This window comes from Heteronotia binoei, chromosome 4 (genome assembly GCF_032191835.1).
Source record: "Heteronotia binoei isolate CCM8104 ecotype False Entrance Well chromosome 4, APGP_CSIRO_Hbin_v1, whole genome shotgun sequence".
In the NCBI taxonomy this organism is placed as follows: Eukaryota; Metazoa; Chordata; class Lepidosauria; order Squamata; family Gekkonidae; genus Heteronotia; species Heteronotia binoei.
In genome coordinates, this window is record NC_083226.1 from 74,797,813 (window position 1) to 74,818,388 (window position 20,576).

At 42.3% G+C, this 20,576-nt stretch overlaps 1 protein-coding gene across 1 annotated transcript in view; it reads right to left on the reverse strand.

Moving 5' to 3' along the window:
• UBQLN1 (ubiquilin 1) overlaps window positions 1-20,274 on the reverse strand; it is a 49,845-nt gene extending 29,571 nt beyond the window's left edge. Inside the window, exons 1-2 of the mRNA XM_060235402.1 lie at window positions 19,756-20,274; window positions 2,274-2,425 (exon numbers count right to left, since the gene is read on the reverse strand). Coding sequence (XP_060091385.1) covers window positions 2,274-2,425; window positions 19,756-19,914 — 311 coding nt within the window. The 5' untranslated portion in view covers window positions 19,915-20,274. The remainder of the gene's footprint in view (window positions 1-2,273; window positions 2,426-19,755) is intronic.
• Between the last annotated feature and the right edge of the window lie 302 nt (window positions 20,275-20,576).

Here is a 20,576-nt window from a genome sequence, read left to right on the forward strand (position 1 = left end):
TTGTCTGTCGGATCCCTTGGCATCCCATCTGCATCCATAGGCAGTATGGAGTTAGAGGCCAAACTGTTGACAGGGTCATCTACCACTGGTAGCTTCAGCCTCCTGGTCGCCTCTGGGATGAAGGAGAAGAACTTAGAAAAATTTGAGGAAACCGTCTTAGGCTTGGCTGGATGTTCCCACTCAAATCTGATTATAGAGAAGAACCCAGAGGGCAAAGGAACCTGTAGAGGTTTTGAACCTGACTTGGGAATGATATCCTCTGTTGCTGCAGGGAACTCAGCATCCTCCTCATCCTTAGATTTTGGAGTATATTGTATCTGTAAAGTTCTAATAACTTTTGGGAGTAAGCGCGGATACTCGTCTGCAGGAAACAGTTTGGAGTGAGCAGAGGCTGCCCCCTCCTCTTCCTCAGAGAGTTCCCCAGTATCTGGTGACGAAGAGCCATCAGACAAGTCAGAGTCCTCTTCTTCTTGATCAGAGGACACGGGATGCAACTAAACTTACTGCGCTTGGGAGGCCTTATGGGAAAAACTTTCCTTTTCCTTATCTACCTCCCTGTGTTTTTGTTTGGCTGCCCTCTTAAGTGAAGGAGTTGGGGTAGCCGCAGAGGCTGCCTGAACCTCTTTTTTGACCAGCTCTTGAATCCAAGCAAGAAGATTAGACTTAGCTTCATCTGCTGAGATATCAGTCTGATGATCTTCTGTCCCCTCTTCCTGTGCTGGGGAATCAGCCAACTCCAACTCACATGTTCCCTCCTCCAACATTGCTCCCATGGGAAATCTAGTGGAGGCGGCCATCTTAGAATGAGTGGCCCTATAGAACACAAGAAGCATATGCAAAATGGCTTCCATTCCTGCCAAAAAACCTTCCCCCCCCACCAGCATTAACCTGGTTTTAACTCCCTTTCCCTTTCCCAGGGGCCATATCAGATAGGGCCACCCCTCCTGAATGCAGGAGTAAACAGGAAAGACAGCAGGAAAGAAGGGAGTGAAGGGTGGAGTGGGGGGGGGAGGCTGAGAAAAAGGCGTCTGAAACCCAGAGACCTTCAACCCCATCAGCTTGAGCCGCGGGAAAGGGGCTTGGGTCAGGTCTAAAGACCTCCTCTCCCCCTAGGGACCCTCCAGAGGGTTCCCCCCCTTTTTCCAGGCTTACCGCAGCTTCGAGTTCCCTTCCAGGAACTATCGCACCGATCGCGCTGTCTGCGGTGCTTCGGGAGGGCAGCATGAAACTCACGAGTCCTCTCCCTTCGTCCGGCTCCCCTCTGAGCCTTCCCTTCGATTTGCTGCTCCACAGGCCCCCAGGGTTGCCGGAGTGCCTTTGCTGGGAGCTGAAGGGGAAGATCGGTTTACAGCCCCAGGCACGCCTGCCGAGCTGAGAGGAGGCCGGAAGATGAAAGGGCGCGAACGCGTGCCTCTGGTGTGAGGCTATTCAGGCGCTCTCTTTCAGTGCAGGAGGGATTGCTCCCTCGAAGAACAAACAGTGGCTGGACTTTTCTCCCTTGCCAGGAGATTCCTTTGCCACTGAGATCAGGTAATTAATCATTGAACTTACTTTCCTTTTTTTTTTTTTTAATTTCGGGTCAAGGGCCTCAAAGGGCTCTAAAGCACGTCCTGCTTCGATTGCAGGGCTAAACAAACTGACTTCTGAGGAGCAAGCGCCTCCCCTTCGGGTCAAGTTTGTTAAGCCCTGCAATCGAAAGGGAGGAGCTATGATCCAAGAGTGAGGACTGGCCCACTCCTGGGACCACTGGAGAATGAATCAAACATTTGCTAGTTTCTCTTAAGCTCACATCACACATTGTTTCCTACAGAAACACATAACTGTATGGCAGGAACTACATAAATGTAGACAATGCGTAACAGCATGCATCTTTTTTGTTTAATAGTACAAACCGGAGGTATGCATTGGAATTCCCCCAAGACCCCAAATCCCTGATATGAATATTTTACCGGTATTGGGACCTGGGGTTTTGGGGGAATTGCAATTTTTTTTCAAGTCCAATAAGACCAAATCAAAAAATACGGGGGGGGGGGGGGGAATGCACACCCCCAATACAAACTGGTAAACAGATACAGCAGTTCTCTTCAATGTTCACTGTCCTGCAGAGAGGCATATACAGAACTGTATGAAGTGCTTATAAGCTTCATGTAAAGTAGATTCCAGCAGTTTAATAACGGATTGAAAGCTCCATTTTGAAGCAAGTCATCCTATCAAGATCCATCACAGACACAATTAGTAATGCATAATTAAAGAGAGTCCACTAGTTGGCCTACCTGTTTTGTGTTTTGATGACAAGGTGAACAGTAAGTCCGTCATGGATCCCATGCTGGGTTAAAGTATCTTGATCTTTTAAGATTTTTCCAGCAAATATCAACACAAGTTGGTCTGTGTGAGCCTTAAAACGCTTGGAGATTTCTTCCTTAAACTGAAAAAAAGTATAGTTTATTCATCCAATTAACTAATCTAAAACATTTTCTAAGTATTAGTAACCAGTTTAATACCACCAGCCCTTTATGACTTGGGGCCCACATATATGAGGCCACCCCCTGAATGTTGCTATGGGGTAGCTTTGCACCTCACAGCAATTTTGCTATGGGGTAGCTTTGCACCTCACAGCTATTTTTCTACATCTCCTTCATCAAGTGTACAATCTCCAACAGCTCAGATAACAGGCTGCTTTTGCATTGGTTTTTCTAATGTAGTTATATTTTAACTCTTTTTCATGTTCACTGTATTTTACATTTTAATACATTCAGTTTTAATATATTTATTGTTACCCATTTGGATCTGACTCTGGAGTAATCAGGATAAGGATGGGTTTATAAATGCTTCAGAAAAATATAAAAGCACAAAGGCTAAAAGGTATTATAGTCTCATTAATTACAACAGGAAAGCTAAGAACATGCATAACATTTCCCATTAAAAAACAGGGCTGAACAGTACTTAACTATGACTAGACTGTGCTCCAAACATATTTTAAAGCTGCTAAGGAAACAATTTTTCTTCGTATTTCAATAGTGTTATAACATTCAGGCATTTGACTGCAATTTTGTTCACATACATAAAGTCCATAAAGCTCAATAACATCCACAGACTATGCTTAAGATTGCACTGTTGGGGCTTTACTTATGACAAAGCAAAGCCACAGACAGCACAAGTACTGTCCTTAAAGTTAAGCTTAAACATTACATTATAAGTCAACTGATGTCATGTACATAGTGCAAGAATTGGCACATTCCTACAGTGAAGACAATCTAAGTTTCCTCTAACCTTAGTGGAAGGTGTTATAGTTTTTCTTCTGTTTCTCCATAGTTTCATCCAATCTGAATGTCTGAGTTTCACAGGGATAAGAGGTGCTTGAGGAAGACTACCGTGTTGTGCCAGAATCCACAGAATTGGCTCCCTTTCATCAAGCATGCAAGCAGTGTTAAGTGCTCATGCACAGGAATATAGGACAGAGTGTACTAAAACTTGAACCACTAACAGCCATTGGCCTAGGCAGCGAAAACTACGAATAGGCACGAACTGAGCAACTGCGGTTCAGTTCGTGGTGTGCCCAGTTCACAAACCACAAACCATCCCAAACTTTTAGCTGCCTCATAAACCAGTACAGTTGATGAGGTGGTAGAATGGGCCACAGTGCGCTAGAGACACTAAATTAGCAGGGGATCCTGGGCTGACTCTCCTTTAGCTGCCCTCCAAGTTTGGCAAGGATTGAATTTACGGGATCTGAGTTATGCCCACTCAAAGAACGTGCTCTCAGGAAAGTGTTTTCCGGGCAAATTACTGCTTGTCGTTTCCCCAGAAAGCACTTTCCTGGGGGCACCTTCTTTGGGGGACCATAACTCAGACCTCAAAAATCCAATTCTTGTCAAATTTGGGAGTGCAGGTAGAGAGAATAAGCTGAAGATCCCCTGTGGGTCTGGCATCTCTAACTTGCACAGGATCCAGTCTATACACTCCTGAAACTGTGCCTGCCAAAATGGCAGCTTGTCATTCACAGGTGGTCATTGTGACAGACACAGGTTCAAGGGTGTATAGAACGGATCCTGTGCAAGCTAAGGTTATGAAAGTCACCGGGGACCTCCCCTGGATGCTCCTCTAACATGTCCTCCATGTTCCACCCCCCCCAATCGCTTTGAAGTTTCAAAAATATTTAGATTGAGTGGACTAGAGGCAGTCTGTCTGAAAATATATCCATTCACAACCAGAATAACTTCACAGCTTGGAAGTTTGTGGAAAGTTCATGCTAGTTGACCTGCCACCAACTTCTTGTCATGAACCACAAACGGTGAACCCATGCCCTTCCCTAGTGAAGACTCAGCTAAGTATGGCCAATAATTGACCCAGAATTGTTTTCAATATAAGTGACAAAGTTTATGGTGTTCCCCATTTGAAGCATCTAATTAGTTTTTTTCCCCACCCTAGGCATATATACTGTGCATCAAGGGTATTATAACACAGCTTCATGACAAATATATTACACAGCTGTAAAACAGCAATAATTATTGCCAATACCTACCAACAGGCTTCTGTGTATATTTCTAAGAGGAATTTAACAAAATATCAAGAGAGTAGCAGCATAACAGCCCAGACTACCCAGCCCTCATTAGAGTTTGGAAGCTAAGCTGGACTGGCCACAGCTAGCACCTGGATGGGAGACTAAGGAAGATGGGGGTTGTGATGCAGAAGAAGGCAATGGCAAGATTTGTAAAACAGACCGCCCTCAACATAAAAAACAGACCGCCCTCAACATAAAAACTGGCCCAGAAGGATAACACTGGTAGCCATAAGCACAGGTATATAACAAGGCTCTCCAAATGGAGGCACACAAACATACAAGACCTACTAATTCAATTCTATTGACAGTACTTTCAAGGTGAAATAAACATACCAGACTATTCTAGTTTTTCAGGCAATGACAAACCCCCCCCTCTATTCTCCCTCCCCATATCTTTTGCACTCCTCCAAAAAACAATCCTGGGCATGAAAAGCAGCAGAAAACAGAAAGTGCTAAATAGTAAAATCACAAGAATATTTTAAAGTGAAGCTTAAATTACATAGTAAGAGGAAAAGAACACACACTTGCCTATCACTGTGGTAAAAATTCTGTGATTAAATGAGTACAGGTAGAGCAGTCAACCAATAAAGAATCACTAGGGTTTTATTTTAATCTTCCTAGAATAAGAAGGAAATTGCTAAAGAATCAGAAGTGACAAGCAATAGTCAGCTCCACCCCCTACATACCCTGTACTGCCCTTCGACTTCATGGGCTACCGGAATTGTGCAACATACCCAGATTTGCATAATAGGTGAAGAAGCCGCTTTCATAATGTAGAATATAGATATGTTTCTAGCATACGGTACAGCTATGATTATATACTTGTCAGGCCCCAGAGTTTGTTTCTGAGAAGTAAATGCAAAAAAGCTTATTTTTTAAAACTCCCTTTAATTTGTGATAAAAAGAAATTTGTTCAGTAGAGTGTACACCAAACAGAAACCATTCCAGCAGTATAAACAATGGCAAGCAACAAAAATAGCAATACTCAGCTAAGAATAACTAGGGGCTGGCTTACTAACATCCAAAGCTCTTGCTTCCTCAGTTGTTAACAGTTCATTAGAGCCAATTCATTGTCAAAGGCCAGAAGAGAGGGGGTCACTTCTATCTCAGGCAGGCTTCATTCCCTGAATGTCCAATGCTCCCCCTTTTGCCTGCCTGTAAGCCCCATTGACCAGTCAGGAGACAGCTGGTTAATCAGCATTGCCAGCTGCAATCTAGATAAGAGCATCTTATGCCACCTAGTCCAGGCTGCCAGGACATTTCTCTCAAAACAGGCTGGGATCAAACCTGTAAAAACTTACAGCCTGAACACAACTGATGAAAGCCATGCCCAATAACAGCTACTCCTTACAGTCCCCCATGCCAGTAATTTATGTCAAGGCAGCTGCCGATAATAAGAGTTGCTATAGTGTCATATTTGACAGCAGTGCCAGTAAAACAGGAGAGAAATCCATCTTCCTGTGCTAGAAAAAAAAGATACGCAAGTCCTGCTTGTATGGACTTGCATACAAAAGCATCAAGGAAACAGTTTAAGAAAAAATGAGCAGAAATATTTTTTAATTGTGTTCTATTTAACAATTTCCTTGACATTGTCACCATGCATTAAGGGCTATTAATATATTATGAAAATCTGGTATTGTGTTCTAAAGAACATATTGCTTAAATACTTGTGGTGATGAAGTTAGATTTTAAGCACAAATTAATCTCATAAGATCCAACTGCAAAAAGTCCTTCCAATAATTTGATGCAGTTGGACTATAGACTAACCCTCTGTACATTTACTTCGATTGAGTCCTGCTGAGTTCAGTGAACATATTTCCAATTGAATATGCACAGAAATGTAGCCTTTGCTTGTTTCATAAATACAGTTGTCACTTGATGACTGTAACTGAGTGGCCACAGGACGGTATAAATCACAGACTTTTAACTCTATCAATAGAGATGCTCAGACATTCAGATAAGCCGTTTCTTTGTTTAATGCTTCTCCTACATTTTAGCTAAATATTCAGGGTGACTTCCAATTTAAAAAGATAAATAAAAATAGAAAAAAGCTACAGCATAAAATCAACTGTAACAAAACCACATAGCTCAGTATAAAACTGGACTGACAGAATAGTAAGCAGAGAACATAGATAATACAGTACAAGATGAAAGTTGTGAAAGAAAAGGCAAATATAACAGTAGAGCAGAATAGTAAGAGGCAAAGCCCCAACACTATAAGCCGGTGTAGTCCTTAAACAACTGGTAAAACATGTTTTCAATCAGCATATGAGGGAAATCATGGGGAGATGGCTGCTAGCCACATTACAACCAGGGGAAATTCATGTTCCCATTCTGATTCTTGTAGCTAAAGCTCGCAGCCTGTGAACTTTATGGATTTCCCCAGGGGATTTCAACCCAATCTGTTCAGTGCACCCTTTGTTCTGTTTACGCTATATTTTGTTTAAACTGGAATTTTTGTAAACTAGAAAAAAGCTGACCAAATGCACTAAATAAATCTATGCCAGCGAACCTTGCTATTACATGTTGCATCCAAATACAGTTATATGCAGATCACACTGCAAAGATACAAAGTGGATGGATCAGCATATGGCTAAATATGGTCACATCCAACTTTTCAAGGGAAGAATGCAGTTGATGCACCAACCAAAGTTGATTAAAAGTATTACATTCTACAGATGATATTGGGCATCCATCTTTAGATAAAGATCCAGTGGCATATCTGCTGAGGGTGGCACAATCCCATTCAGAACAGGCTTACTCCTCCCCCTCCTTGATTAGTTGCATTGACCATCACCATCTCACTCACCTCATTACCAACTTCAAATTTATTTCAGAATGTTTGTTATCTCACCTGATTCTGCTAAAAATATGGTAAGCTATGTGCCACAATAAAAAAGACACCCTGTGCTTTAAGATTAATAATTAATCAATGTTGAAAAAGTAATTGAAACATTCAGAACTGGCCATCATTCTGCCACCTGGCTATCTGACAGATTTTAAGAACATTCAAGGTAAAAGATTGAGCACAGTGAGGTTGAGGAAATATATTAACAAGTCCATGCATGTGATTATCACAAATCCTTCTAAAGAAATTGAGTAGATTGGGACTGTTTTTCTAAAGTGGTGTTTATACCACTGTGGACTCACTATTTCAGAAAGCCTTCGATTTTACACCAAAAGCAAACTTGTTAGCTGTTTTACCTGAAGATGTATTCACTAACAGAGCCAGTTTGGTGTCGTGGTTAAGTGTGTGGACTCTTATCTGGGAGAACCGGGTTTGATTCCCCACTCCTCTACTTGCACCTGCTGGAATGGTCTTGGGTCAGCCTTAGCTCTGGCAGAGGTTGTCCTTGAAAGGGCAGCTGCTGTGAGAGTCCTCTCAGCCCAACCCACCCCACAGGGTGTCTGTTGTGGGAGAGGAAGATAAAGAAGATTGTGAGCCGCTCTGAGACTCTGAGTGGAGGGTGGGATATAAATCCAATATCATCATCACTATGCACTGGATAAATGTTTTTTCTGGCATACTGGGGCATATAAGGAGGAAACATTACAGACTGGGGATAAAGACAAACATCTCCCTATCCAGGAAGCACTGTAGTGTCTGCCATTTATGTTTTAATGCATGCATACTGTTATCTGTAATACAAGAGATGGAGCAGCAGTGCCAAATGTGCAGCCTAAGGGCTGGATCATGCCCCCGGAGGGTTCCTGTCAAGCCCATGAGCAACTTACTATCATCTGCTTCATTCTCTCACACTTGCTTCCTTCTGTACCACAGCTTGCTTTGCCAGACTTGCTCAATCGCACAGGAACTACAGAGCAAAGCCTCTATTTTCTCTGTTGGCTGACCAGCATATGAAGCAACATGTATAAAAGCTTGCATTGCCCAGCTATTCCATGTTTTCTCCTTAGGCTCTTTGGCTCAAAGCACTGACCACGAGATATCTGTACTGAATGTCAAGAAATCAAAAGTAGGTTTGCAACTTACAGACACACACCTGAACAGCATACTCAAGACTGCTATAGCATAGAAATTGTCTCTAGATTTTGATGTAATAATTCAATGCACGAGGTGTCAGTTATCAGAAAGAATCCTAATTTTTTCAAGAATTCTAATTTTTAAAGCATGTTTTAAGTTTTTAAAAAACCTTTGTGTTTGTCTGAATCCTGTATAAAGTTTATATCTCCACTATCTAGCATTACATTTTATGACACACATGGCCTGGCAAGGTCTCATTTATGTCAGACCCGGCCCTCATAACAAATGAATGCGAACCCCTGAGAGAAAGCAAGACCAAAGTAGACAAGGTTCAAGATCAGTTAAGCATGGATCTAGAAATCTTTCTGTGCCTAATGTTTCTTAAAGTTAGCTGGCAAAAGAACCTGATGGTGAAAATAAACCTTCCCACACTATTTTCACAATAAAGATCACCCTCCTCATCAGAAAGAAAGACAGGCAGCAATCTTCCATTCTCAGGTAAATAAAGTAGAACACAGGTCTGTTTCTTTTTTAAAAAATGCCCTGATTAGGCAAAAATGAGCTGAACTCTGCCTCCTCTCATACCTTAATTCAATAAAGCTAGAGTCCCATGGCACTTTTTAAGGCCAATAAAGTTTCATTCAAGGTATGAGCTTTCGTGTGCATGCACACAGATACACTGAAATGGAAGAAAACCATTCAAACTCATAAGACAGGGTTGAAAAGCAAATTAGCATATAACATGACGGCAACATTTTAAGACAAAACAAGAACAAGCCAAGTGTAATGGGTCAACAACTGTACGGATCCAACTGAGGAACAAGAGTTAAAGCGATAAATATAAAACAGGAGTTAAGTGAGTAAGAGAATCTTTTCTAATGGTGGGAAGTTAACTGAGATTCCTTTAAGCATAAAGGTAACAAACACCTTTTTCTTTTAGTTTAGGAAGGGTGCAATATATTTCAAGATTAATTGCATTACATTACAATCAATACATGCTGTTCTGAACATATACCAATATATTGCTCATTAGAAGTGTTACATCAGAAAAAAACTGCCCTATTCCTATATAAGAGAGAGAGACACACACACACATGCTCCTTTCTTTCTTTTTGAATAATATAATGAAACTAGGGCTAAGGCCTGTTGTGAAGGAAAATACAACGGGCTCTAGAAAGAGGATCTGGGCAAGAGCCCCCCTACTGTCTTTCCACCCACCCAAGTCAAGGTATTCACTCCCCCCTCCTTTGGCGTCTTCCCACCCCAAACATCCCACCACCACTTTTCCTAATACAATATCCCCCAACCACCTCTTCCTCTCAACTACCCCCCCCCACCCATAACATTCAGTCATCTGCACCTTTGCTGTCTTCCCACTCCCCCACACACATGACATTAATTCACTCTCCCTTTGCTATCTCCCCACCCACCCCACAGCTGAAACAGATGCTAGCTTCCCCACTCCCACATGTGTGTGTGTGTCCGTCTCTGTGGCGGCTCAAAGCCCTGAAAGAGGTCCAGAATGGAGATAAGCAGCCCTCATTTTGGACAGCAGCTCACATCAACAGAGCTCTGGAACATCTAAATTTTGTTGTGCTTTCTTTCTTACCCCCCCCCCCCAATACTTTTTTCTGGGCTCCATTGTTCAAATAATTTTGCTGAACTCTTAAGATTTAACAAACTTTCTAATATTTCCTCCCACAAAAAATAGGAAAATAACAAAAACATATCAAGCAGACAGATGGAAATCTTCATCATGTCACTGTGGCCATATAGGACAAAATAATTTTAGAAGTACGATGGCAGTAAGCTTTTATTATGACAATTATAATTCAAGAAGCATTTTAAGGTAGATGTTGAGCTGATATAATTTACCACACCTTCCGGTGATGTCAGGGATGTGTGGCATATGCAAATAAGTTATGCAATGAATTTGTGCTAATCAGCTCCAGCACCTCTTTTTCTCCAAAACGACCCCTGAAGATAAGGAAGAATAATTATGGGGGGTTGGGGGGAAAAATGACAGTCACACAGATGCTGAAGTTCAGCATTCCTTTTGTTTGCAGTTTTTTCCTGTCATATTCAGCGCCTTGAGGCATTTCGAATGAGTGTGAGCTTGTAGCTTGATCTAGGTTTTTTCATGTGGCTTGGTTGTGCTATGGTATACCATAGAGTATGCACCTCAAGGCAGCTGTTTTTTGTAGGGGAACTGATCTGACTTCAGTTTTCCATCCCCTCCCCCCTCCTTGTAGCCTCTTCCACAGTCCTTTTCCACAGTGGAGACCAAAGCAGTAGGGAAGCGGCCTCAGCAGGTTATAATGACACAGAGTCCACCTTGCAAAGCAGTTATTTTCTCCAGTGGAGCTGATCTCTGCCATATGGAGAGCAGCTGTATTTCTGAGTGATCTGCAGTCCTAACCTGGAGATTGGCAACAATGGTTTTCCATAAGGACACAGCATTATACCTGTCTGAGGTCCCACCCCTTCTCAAACCCCATCTTCTCCAGGCCCTATCCCTTAAATCTCCAGGAATTTCCTCACCTGATGTTGGCAACCCCCTCCGACTTCAGCTGATCATCGCCTTTCCCTTCCCTGCAGTCTCTATGTAGGAAAACAGCAGTCTTTTTCCATAGTGGGAGGGGGGACCAAAGCTGCTCATGTCAGTCTCCTCTCATATAACCCTGGGTGGTAGGTTAGGCTGGAAGTCTGTGACTGGTCCAAAATCACAAAGTCAGCTTCCATAGCAAAAACCTGTGTCTCACAGGCCCCGCCCGGAAGCCATGACTCCTATGCCCTCCTCAAACTCCACCACAGAATGTCCACTAATCTGGAAATGGCAGCTGTAGTCAGGACTGGCCTAAGGAGTGCTCCCTCTGAGACCTGTAGTGACACTTTCTAGACCAATGCTCTCTTTTCTGATAACATTTTTTCCCCTTTCAGAGGAAGATAGGGAGTTCTCAGCCAAACAAGGAAAGCAGATGCATCTCTCAGCCAATCTAGGTAAGGGTTTCTTTCTTTGCTCTGTGAATCAGTGTGATAGGCAGCTCAGCCAATAGGTGAGTAGTGAGAGCCAGTAAGTGCCAGAACTAAGGTTGGTTGTGTTTCACGGAGAGAATCTGCTTTGCTGGCTAGCAACAGCCACTCAGGCAGGACAGAGGAGCAGACTGAACCACTCCCACATGAGAAACATAAGAATCTGGAATGCTGAGGGTGAGCTGAAACATGAAATATGTAGCTTTCAAATCAATAACAATAAACAAATAATTAAATTTTAATAATTGTAAATTTAAAGCAATGGACACCTTACAGAACTTTGAAACATGATGTTTAATTTTCTGAGGTCAAAAATGAGTCTAACTTCCCCATATTTCTTATCAACTGCGAACATATGAGAGAAGAAACCCTATGGTGCCTAAGACACCGTAACCTCCTCTATGGTGCCTTTGTCAACTAAGAAAGCCAAAGCCTGGGCAAGACCCAAAGCTCCTTGGTTGAACTCCCTTATATGCAAAAAGCAAGAAAAAAGACTTCTAACCTGTAACCTCATTTAACTATGAATAAAACCCGCTCATCAGAGGTAACAGCCTCCCAGGTTGTAGCAAACTGAGCCAGCCTGTTCTCATACTTAACAATGGCTGGCAATGATCCTAGTCAAAAAGGATGACGTCTGCAAGAGGGCGGCTGCTGATTCGACCTAGGTCAATCAGAACCCTTATGCCTATGATAACCCTGTTGTGGGATAAATGGCTTGGGGTAGGATACTGAGACCCCAAGGGGCCAGATAAGTGGTAGTCCCTTTTTTAAAAAAAAAATTAGATGTTATTAATTTTCAAAACAAATATATAAACAATAATAAACTTTCAGAACTAGTGTTAGAGAATTATTTTGTTACATCAACGTTTCACATGGTACATTTTAGGATTTATAACTTGATAATTCTGCTTATCTTTCTTTTAAAGTATGTTAACGAATGTACATAGGATTGTTCGGTAAGAGGTCATTTTGTAACAAATAACTAATTACCAGATACCATGGCTGAATTACTTTTTTCATATAATGCTGGAGATTTAATAATTTAAAAGCTAATTTGCTTAATACAAAGTAATCCCATATTTTATTTATCCATATATTAACACTAAGTTTTCTGTTGTCTTTCCACTTCATTGCTATTACTGACTTTGCTATAGAAAGCAGAATTGAGATTATTTCTTGTTTTGATTTATCAATATTTGTCCTATTCCAGTGATCTAAAAGAATTGCAGTTGATGCTAGTGGAACTTTAATGGATAAAATATCTTGGGTTTTCTTGAGAACTTCAATCCAAAAAGCCTGTATATAAGGACATAACCACCATAACAATGAAAAAAACGTAGCAATTAATCACAGTGGTAGTCCCTTTGATATGGAATACAGCGCTGTCTCACATTGGATCTCTGCTTAAAATGGGACATGGACAAATGTGAGACTCCTAGGGACTTAGCTGTTTGCATGTTCTTTTTAGAGAAAGCATCTTGTCTGTTTTAGAAGTCCTCAACTTTTAAGCCTGGTCTCCATAGGCAAGGCTGTTGATCTTAACCATGCACAGTCCCTGAGTATGATGGAGCTCGTCATGGCCTGTGCAGCCAAATCCGCGAAATGTTATCCCACATTAATTTGCTGCTTCCAAAGTTTAATGGCCTCCATATGCAGACCTTTAATGAGGGGGCAACTTATTTTCTGGCAGGAGTTCCAGGAACAGAAGAATTCCCCCCCCCCATAAGAAGAGCTGATAACCAGCCATAATGGTTTGTTAGCAATTTTGAAATTTAAAGCTGCTGGAGAATGTAATTTTCAACCCAGAACATTCAGTTTTCTCCCTTTCCTGTTTGTGGAAGCAGAGTGGTAGTGGTATGGCTACCTTTCCTCCATAACCAAGGAGGATGAGCTGTCAAGTAGTTAAATGGCTCCTTTATCTTATAAAAATATTTTACCCTTCTGGAGATAGGCTGGAGAGATGTGAGTTTTTTGCCACAGTTCCTCCATGAGGTCCTCAAGGCCTCTTCAACACTGAGACAGCGATAATCCCAGGAAACTCTGAATACAAGCAACACAGAATCTTATCTTTGGGTTTGTTTGGGACTTCTATTTCAAGAGACTGGGCCATATGAATCATCTGTTCTCCAAACATTAAAGAGATCCTCCATGGAAGACATGTCTCACCTACCCTCTTGTCAGGGCTCAGATCCAAAGTTGTGTCATATCCATTTCTTGGTGCTTGGGAGGGACAACTATGTGAGGGCTTCTAGTGTCCTGGCCCCACTGATGGACCTCCTGATGACACCTGGGTTTTTTGGCCACTGTATGACACAGAGTGTTGGACTAGATGGCCATTGGCCTGATCCAACATGGCTTCTCTTATGTTCTTATGATCTTATCCATTGGATTCAATTGCTGTTTCTTCTCTTCTTACTGCAGAAATAGGAGAACATAGCCTGTGTGAGATGGTCGCTGAAGGCAGATACACCAATACTCCATGAGGGTAATGATACAAACTCGCATCCCCAGGGATTGCAAAGTTGTCACCCAAATCCTCCAGATACCCCAGAACATCATATAGGCATGTGAAGGCCACCGCATGGGCAGTTGGGGCTGAGACCACAGAACCACGGCCAGTTGTTTTGGACTGGACTCAGGTGCAACCTGGTCAAGTGATAAGCCAGTATCCCTGTCCCCATTGGAAACAGAAGCAAGTGAAGATGTTGGACCCAGAGATGGGATCCTGGGCTTCTCCTGCAAAGCTGGAGTTGGCTCAGGAGTGCAAATGGGACTGTTCAGCTGTGGAAAAGATTTACACTTTTCCTTTGTCTTGCTTTTAGCATCCTTAGCTGGAGTCTAAGAAGAGATACAATGAGCCTTAGGGGACAGCAACTGAGATCAGAATTGGGAGCTTTCTTCGGGGCTGACTTGGGTAAGGGCTCCAAAGTTTTAAAGGCGTTTCTCCACAACATTGCCTTAAGTTTTGATTCCCTATCCACCCAAGCTTTAAGGGTGAAGCGCTGACAGGCCTTACATGTGGAAACACTATGTCCTCCCCCAAAGAACAAAGGTAATGTTCATCAGTTTGGGTCATCTTTGCTATACATTGGGAACACTTCTTGAAAAGATCCTTCTGAGCCATGGAAGGGACTCAGAAGTCGACACAGCTTCAACAAATCTAACGAAATCCTCTCAACTGTAGCTGAAGACTCCTAAACAGGAGTGTCAAACATGTGGCCCACAGGACAGATCAGGCCTTGGAGGGCTCCTATCAGGCTTGCAAGCAACTCACTGTTGTCTGCTTCCTTTTCCCTCTCTTGCTTTCTGCATCACAGCTTGTTTCACCAGGCTTGCTCAATCACACAGGAGCTACAGAGCAAAGTCTCTATTTTCTCCATTGGCTGAGACTCCTCCCTTAGGGAGGAAGGGGGAGATGAAAGCTTGCTTTGCCAGGCTCTCTCAATCACACTGTAGAGCTACTGAGCTCCTCCCCCTAATCATCCCCTGGGGAGAGAGGGAAAGAGCCAGAGGTTTCCTTTGCTCAGTTCCTTTGATTGCATAGGAGAAATACAAAGAAAGCACCCTTAAGACCAATGAAGTTGTATTCAAGATATCAGCTTTTTGCCCGGGAAGGGGGAGAGAAAAAGAGAGAGATTTGCTGGTTTGTTATGCTAGGGCTCTCCTGGATGCAACTGGGTTTGCCTCCCCCTTTTCACTGTATTCATGCCTTCATGATCCTGTCTTTCTCCATAGGAAAGCAATGTGAACTATTTAGATGAGAAATAAGAAAAAGCCAGTGAGGTGGATTAGGCTGAGTATGTGTCCAGACCAATGTCACATTTTCTTTGCAAACTAGGGATTTTTAACCTAGGCTTCCCAGATAAGTAGGCTGATACTGACCACTATACTTGCTATCTCTCTATTCTTGCCCTTCCATATAGGAGTTGCAGTTATTTATCTGGGAAAGACTATTGTTTTGTAGACAAACACATAGCCCTCAGTCTGTGTCATGGTACTTTCACATGTTCTTGACCAGCACACAAAGCAACTTATGTATAAAAGCTCACAATGCCCAGCATATTCAAGATTGCTATAGCACAGACATTGTTTGATGCAATAATTCAGAGCAAGAAGTGCCAGTTATCAGAGACTGTTAAATAAACAAAATATTGCAAGAGTGCTAATCTTTTAAGCATGTTTTATTTTAAGTTTTAAAAATATTTAACTGTGGTTGTCTGCGTCCTTTATTAAGTCTGTATCTCTGCTACCCAGCATTACATTTTATGACACCTACGGTCCAGCTTGACAAGGTCTCATTTATGTCAGAGCCGGCCCTCTTAAAAAACGAGTTCCTGCTCCTAAAACATGACCTTCTCCTTTGGCGGCAAAAGAGGAACTGAGAGTAGGAGACACTGCTGCACAGCTGCACATAGTCCCTGGGCAGGAGCAGGGTTCTGACTCTAGTGTGCAGCATCCCCTGGAAGCTTTTAATTGTAAAGACCAATCCAAAGACAGGCCTGCTCATGCACAGTTCCCAGGTACAGAAGATCAATGATGAACTGCACCCCTGTCTCCAGGTCCTGACAATAGTGTAGCTACTGCGTTCTGGACCAGTGAAAATTTCCAAGCTGTTTTCCAAGACAGCCTTATGTGGGCAAGATGAGCAAAGGAAAAGATTAGAGGCAACAGACCACACTCCCCCAAGCAGCTTGTCAATATTCTTAGGGTACAAAAAGTCACCCCATCAAGTACAGCTAGCCTTCACTCCAATAGTAATTCATCTGCTAAAGCAGTGGTGTCTAACTCTGAGTGAAGGAGAGTGATGTTACCTGAAAAATGTTTTGCAAATGAATCACAGTAATCAAGTGGGAGGAAGTATCACAACTTTTAAAAAAGAGTGTTGTTATCATGCACATGTAACATTTTTAAATTACGAGCTATAGAAGCTATAATTATGAGTTAGCTGTAGTTTATAAGACTGACTTTATAAGAGTTAACAAACATAAGCATATTCCAAGTTAAGAGATTTCTAAATGCAAAACTGGGGAACTGCTTGATTTCAAAAAATATCACCAGATTTTGGGAAAGAGAAAGACATGGAACAGTTTCAGCAATTCAGAATAGCTGTTTTGTGTAAACAGAAACAGTAGCCATATTCTATTTAGAGTCAGATTAGAGACACAGCAGACATTTGAGACCCCTTGATTTGACGGGAGCTTCAGCATAAGTAACTGTAGGAACAGAGACTGAAATGATTATAAAAGCAGAACATAATCACTGTTACATGCATATAAACATGATGGCTGTTAAGACATACACAAATATGGAATTTGTTTTGAAAGATTGTAATAGCACTCAAGCATATAAGCACTTGATCTTATATGTAGCTGATTCTACAATAAAATTTAGCATGGAACCGTTTGGTTTCATTAACAGGCTTTATGTGTAGGTTGTTTTTTCCCCTCTTAAGAGCATTTGAAATAAAGGCAAATGTAAGAAATTACTACACAAATTCCAGTATAACTCTAAGACGCCTTTTTCTACATTATTCATAATCAGAGTGAACACTTAAGAACATCTACAATTTTCACACCAGGGCTAGAAAAATGTTTCCTATGCTCTAGCATCCAAATTTTAAGCATATGGGGCAGTTTTGGCCACATAAGCACAAGATCAGCTCATGATCAGAATCCCTGATGGATGGGATGATTGAATTAGCCCTTTGCTGTACATGCAGAAGGCACTTTGCTGGCTCTGAAAAGTTGTACACTAAGAAGGCCTTTAATTGGAGAACTGATTGTTAACTGCAACCAACCTTAGTTTGCAGTCTTTCCCACGCTAGCATGAGATGTGATTGTTTCAGAAACATGAACTAAAGTTCTGTTGAAAGAGGGCATGACTAAATCAACAAGAGAAGTTCTACTGACTCTGTGTGCCATAAAGCTAGCCAAAGCAGTAAGATCCACAGCAGCATGTGATGCAACTGCATTATATAATGTGGGCAGGGAGAACACTGTCCATTTAGCATACTATTGCACCACATATCAGTATGTTTGAGTACAAGTAAGCCCATGGTTTTCACAATGACAGCTGTCGCACTCGCAACCGTCAAGCAAGGCAGCCAACTAACCTGAACTTTGCCAGTATCAGTCCAAAGCCAAAGAACAGGTAATGAACATAACAAGCTTAGCTCCAAAGTACACTAATGAACTTCTCAGAGCAAATTTGCTCATCTGGGAATTGAGAACGTCATCCTTTCTGTACAAAAAATTACTTCCTTTACAAACTATTCAAAAGAAAATCAATCACTTTTAAAACAAATTCATCTTGATGGTACAAATAGAATCGGCAACCATATTTCTAAAGTATTAGCACGCTTACATTGGTACAGGGATTCAGAACCATTATTCAGACTACTTAAATCTATGTTCTATGGCTTAACCATCTTGTAATTTAAATAAAATACATAAGTATCTTTATAATGTTGTGTTTTCACACCTGCAGTCTAGTTATTGTTTTATGGACTATTTCAAGAACACAACCATCTGAAGACTTGCAAAATCAGAAGAGGACCCATTAAAAAACTGCAAAAGCACATCCTGTTGGTTCATAATAGCAGCAAATTGTATTCTGCACTTCACTATTTGGAACTGGTTCCACCCAAAGCCACTGCAACAGCTACCATTATTAAGTTTTAAGAGGCAGAAATAGCAGCTATAAGAATACAGGAACTGAAAACCTTGAAGAACAAGTCAATGGTCATTACACATTTCTTAAGCTTTCCTACAAAGATTTGACTAGTTATACAACTCCCCCCCCCCCCCGCCCGCCAAACCCACACCCCAAACCCAGTTCTCAGCCTGTTCAAGAAATCACAAGGTTAAGCATTCTATCACCTTTACCATTTTCAAGAGGCTGGATCTCTTTACCCATAATAATTCTAGAGTCTGCTGCTGATCCCCTGCTGCTCTCCAAGTTTGGTTGCATTAATATAACTGATATCACTTAGTCACTTTCCTCCTAATACCCCAGAATCAAAAATTACCCGGTTTAAAAACTAATTCCAATAGTTGACTGTAGAAGACAATATCCAAAACACTTAAACAGAAGTAATTTGTATTTTCAAGTTAAGGTGTATACAGAACAGAGCATCATACTAACACCAAGGATGAGTAAAAACTACTAGTATTCTGCAAAAGTAATAAAAACATCTCTCAGGAATAGTACTTAAAACACTACAGACAATTTATAAAGCAACACACTCCCTCCAACAGGAATATCATCGTATAAGGTGGGCCTACAACTGGTTATTGATATGCTGTGCCTTTCTGCCAGTGATGCGTTTTATTTATTGTTTTTACTGTTAATTTTAAATTGATGTTTCAATTTTGATATGTAGGTTTTTATTGTTATTTTTATATGATGTGATCCGCCTTGAGCCCGTTTGCGGGGAAATGTAGAATATAAGCCAATTAAATAAATAAATATTTTTCTCCCAGGCAGAAAATGGCTTCAAGACGGTTGCAGTTTCATCATACATGTTGATGCAAATAAAACACAGAATTCCCTTCATCATAATATGCAACATAATATGAATGCATATTACATTATTCATAATATGAATACACTTCATCATAATATGTAGGTACTGCTCTTGATTATCAATAGATTACCAAGGAAAAAGACAGCTAAAAGTTCATGTTTAATTCTATCTTACAGATTGGAAACGGTTTGTTACTCCCCCACCCCCATATGACAGATTCCGTTCCTTTGTATTCTCTCCCCACTTCATATACCTCCTTAAAAGCCACCAGAACCTTACAACCAGTAAGGCTTTCTCCAAAGCTGCGATCCTGCGCACGTTTACGCGATAATAAATTCTACTGAGTTCCGAACAGGATCGGGTCACCGAGTCTGATTAGATTCTTGGCAAACCCACCTGAAAGAATGACGGTAGCAACGCGTCCGGTCTGCAACCGAGCCAGAGCCTTTCCAGGCCCTGGACTAGACAAGCGCTCCACCCGCGTCAGCAGTTTAGCTAGCGGCTACGGAGGGCGCCAGGCTGGTTGCTGCTTGCTTCTGAGGCAGGCGGGCCTTAAAGAAGAGTTGCCGGTACGAGCCGGTTTCCCTGATTCCGCCACCCTCCGCGCGGCAGCACCAGCCACGCCCCTCCCCCACTCCCGTTTCCCCTTCTCACCTGCCGGATGCTGCTCGTCTCCGGAACCGCGAACTCCTCCTTCTCTTTAGGAGTCTTCACAGTGACTTTGATGATTCGTGGCTCGGACGAGGAGGCAGAAGGGGCCGGGGTCTCGTTGGGGCTCTGGGCCTCAGGGGGGCTCTCGCCACTGTCAGACATGGCGCGCGCCGAAGGGGGGACGGACGGACGGCTGAAAAGGCCTCCTCGGCTCGTTAGCTTAGTGAAGCCGCGCAGTGAACGCTGGGTAACACCGATCCTTCCCCCCCTGCCCCTTTACAACCTCTGTTGCACGCGCCCCAACGCTGCAAAGCTCTACCACTCGCGGAGAGTTCAACGGAAACAGCCCGGCTAAGGTGTAGCGCGCGGTGATGACGTAGAGAATCAGGGAAGTTACTAGAAAAAGGGAGCCGTCCTGCCCGGCGTTAAAGAGAATTCTAGTATGCATGCGCAGAAAGAGCGGACATTCAGGACGCGTGCGCCTCAGGAGTTTGCACTTTGGAGCGCAAGCGCAGACGTAATAAAGCGCCTAGCTTTCTGACCATAGTAGTCTTAATAACCGAAACAACTGTTGTGCGCATGTGCGGAAGTCGGCTGCTTGGCAATGGGTTCGCGAGGCACAGATGGACCATTGTTTCGTGTTCCGTCAACAACTCTTTATAATCTTGTACTTTAACGCAATCTTACAGCACTTCCATGAAATAAGCTGTTGTTGGAGAAGTAGCTCTGGGTTTCCGATGGCTATTTTACTTGCATACTTGTTTGATAAGAAGCTTCCCCGCCCAAAGTGGAACTTGCTTGTTGAAAGTTCTGCATGCATACAC